The 2,520-nt window shown below is 35.8% G+C and overlaps 1 protein-coding gene across 1 annotated transcript; it reads left to right on the top strand.

Annotated features, from left to right (window-relative positions):
* Positions 1–387: 387 nt before the first annotated feature.
* LOC111999826 (transcription factor MYB114) lies at positions 388–1,519 on the top strand. Its single transcript, XM_024031938.2, has 3 exons — positions 388–656; positions 858–987; positions 1,089–1,519. Exons 1-3 carry the CDS (start codon positions 521–523, stop codon positions 1,402–1,404), a joined length of 582 nt encoding a protein of 193 aa, XP_023887706.1. The 5' UTR covers positions 388–520; the 3' UTR covers positions 1,405–1,519.
* The last annotated feature ends 1,001 nt before the right edge of the window (positions 1,520–2,520 follow it).

Raw genomic sequence — 2,520 nt, forward strand, 5'->3', positions numbered from 1 at the left:
CACACAAAAATTCAATATATTTTTCACAATTGTCAAGTTAGTAAACTTTTACTAATTTTCACCAAATTTCTCAAATAAGTATGATAAACGAACACTTATGTGGTATTAAAATGCGGTGAAACAATAATTAGCGTTGTTGATGTATTCCATCTTTCTTTCATGTATTGCATCACGTGAATGAATAAATTGACTTTATGATGCTACTGGGAGAATAGTATTATTTCTGCTTCCCATTCTCACATGCTCATAGAAATTGCTATAACTGGTTGTTGGCGTTGTCTATTTTTCTTTGCCTCTCCCTAGGAAGGGTAGCTGAAAGGACTCACTGACTCTTCAAACATTCTTTGGGCAACTATGCCCAATCCTCCATCGTTTTTAAATTCTTACTTCTCTCCCTATCCCTCGCTTTCTTATCAACGGACATTATCTCTCTCATCACTGTCCCTTGAAGAGAACCATCTCTCTCTCTCTCTCTCTCTCTCTCTCTCACACACACACACACACACACACTCACGCACAAATGGCACCAAAGAATGATGGAGCAGCAAAAAAAGTAATGAACAAAGGAGCATGGACATCAGAGGAGGATCGTAAACTGTCCGAGTACATTGAAATCCATGGTGCAAAGAGGTGGAAAACAGTTGCAGCCAAATCAGGTTACATATCTTATATGTTTTTACCCAATATCAGTACAGAAGGGGAAAAGTGGAAAAAAAAAATAGTACTCAATATACTAATACAGAAGAAGAAAGCCTAAACCCAGTACACTAACTACATTTTTGTAAAGTAGGAGCTTGTATACTGGGTATGGCCTTTTTATTTAATCAGAGACCTAATGGGTTTTCATGTTTTCACAGGATTAAATCGATGCGGGAAGAGTTGCAGATTGAGATGGTTGAATTACTTGAGGCCCAACATCAAGAGGGGCAATATATCTGATGATGAAGAGGACTTGATACTTAGGCTTCATAGGCTACTTGGCAACAGGTTAGTGAATACATTATTATTAAAAGAAGACATTCTTATCGCACCAGAATTATCCAGAGAGAAGCAAATCAAGCAGCTTGATATTTGACATGTTTCTACAGGTGGTCTTTGATTGCTGGGAGGCTTCCAGGGCGAACAGACAATGAGATAAAGAATTACTGGAATTCTCATTTGAGCAAGAAAATAAATCAAAAGGAGAAAACACCTGAGCCTTCAACCACACAAAAAACCATGCATCAAAAAACTTGTGACTTTGCTCAAGTGGACAAGGAGGGTGTTAGAGGAACTGGGAACTCTGAAATCAATTTTGATGTAAATGAGTTCTTTGACTTCACAACCGAAGGATCCTACGGTCTAGATTGGGTAAACAAGTTTCTCGAGCTTGATGAAGATTCTTGGCTCACCGAGAAAAGGTGAGCCTTGTAAAAATAATAATTGTTTTCTCCTTTTATATTTTTAGATTGAGTACATTGTATAAGACAATGTAATTTTTATGTAACATAAAAATAAAATTTTCTCATTGTAGCATAAATCTGGTCACGTATTTGTGGTATATGGTTAATTGATGTGGCTATGTAAAGCCACAGTTGGGGGTTGTTCACTAACAAGGCAAACCGGCTAGAAGTTTAAAAACTAAAGTCATAGAAAAGGCTAATAGATTACAATAGTGCTGCCTATTGCTTGATTCGGCTGCAGTACTAACTTCAGTTTAGCTTTTTACGAGTAATTAATGTCCTATAAGAGCACCATAATTAACTTTCAAAAAAGACCCCATATATTATTAAGTATAATAATATGATCAAATCTATGCAAGTTTTGATAGAATATAGAAATTCTACTCTAATATAATCTAAGTATATATGTGTGAAGCTTTTTCCTAAAAACTTAAACTTCGACCTTTACTCTCTACACTGCACAAACACTTATATTTGTGAAGTGACCATCGTTTCAAAAATTTGCAGTGGTAAATCTCTACAAGTTACCTAGTTTGTGCCCAACTTTAAATGGACTTTTAATTTAGCCAATGACTTACGAGTCAACCAAAAAACCTAACAGGCAAAAATAATTAGATGAGTTAATTAAAGTTAAACACTGCACACGGAGTGGTGCTGTGGTTCCTTTTCTCCAAAGTTTACAACTCCAAGAGTGCTCGGTTTACATGAAGTCAACGTAAAAGCTTGACCTTTATAGATTTGACCCGGAAGTTACTTAAATGTGAACACTCCAACTTTATGCCAATAATATTAGCACTACTCACTTAGCCACTGAATAGTAGCCAAAAAAAAATGATAGATGCATGTAATTCTAATAGGTTGTCAATCATCATCTGTCATATAAAACTGTTATGATAAAGTGCGTATAAAAAAAAAAAAATATGCGGTACTATAATTACATTTTTTTTTTGATAATGTAGTGGTGGAGGAGGGGAGTCCTGGCTTCATAGCTTTTAAAAATTTTCTTCTATGAAAATATGAATTCTGCACAAATTACTTAAGTTAACCACTCGTTTCCCACCCCACCCCCCCCCCCCCC

Source organism: Quercus suber, unplaced genomic scaffold (assembly GCF_002906115.3).
Source record: "Quercus suber isolate HL8 unplaced genomic scaffold, Cork oak 2.0 scaffold_26, whole genome shotgun sequence".
In the NCBI taxonomy this organism is placed as follows: Eukaryota; Viridiplantae; Streptophyta; class Magnoliopsida; order Fagales; family Fagaceae; genus Quercus; species Quercus suber.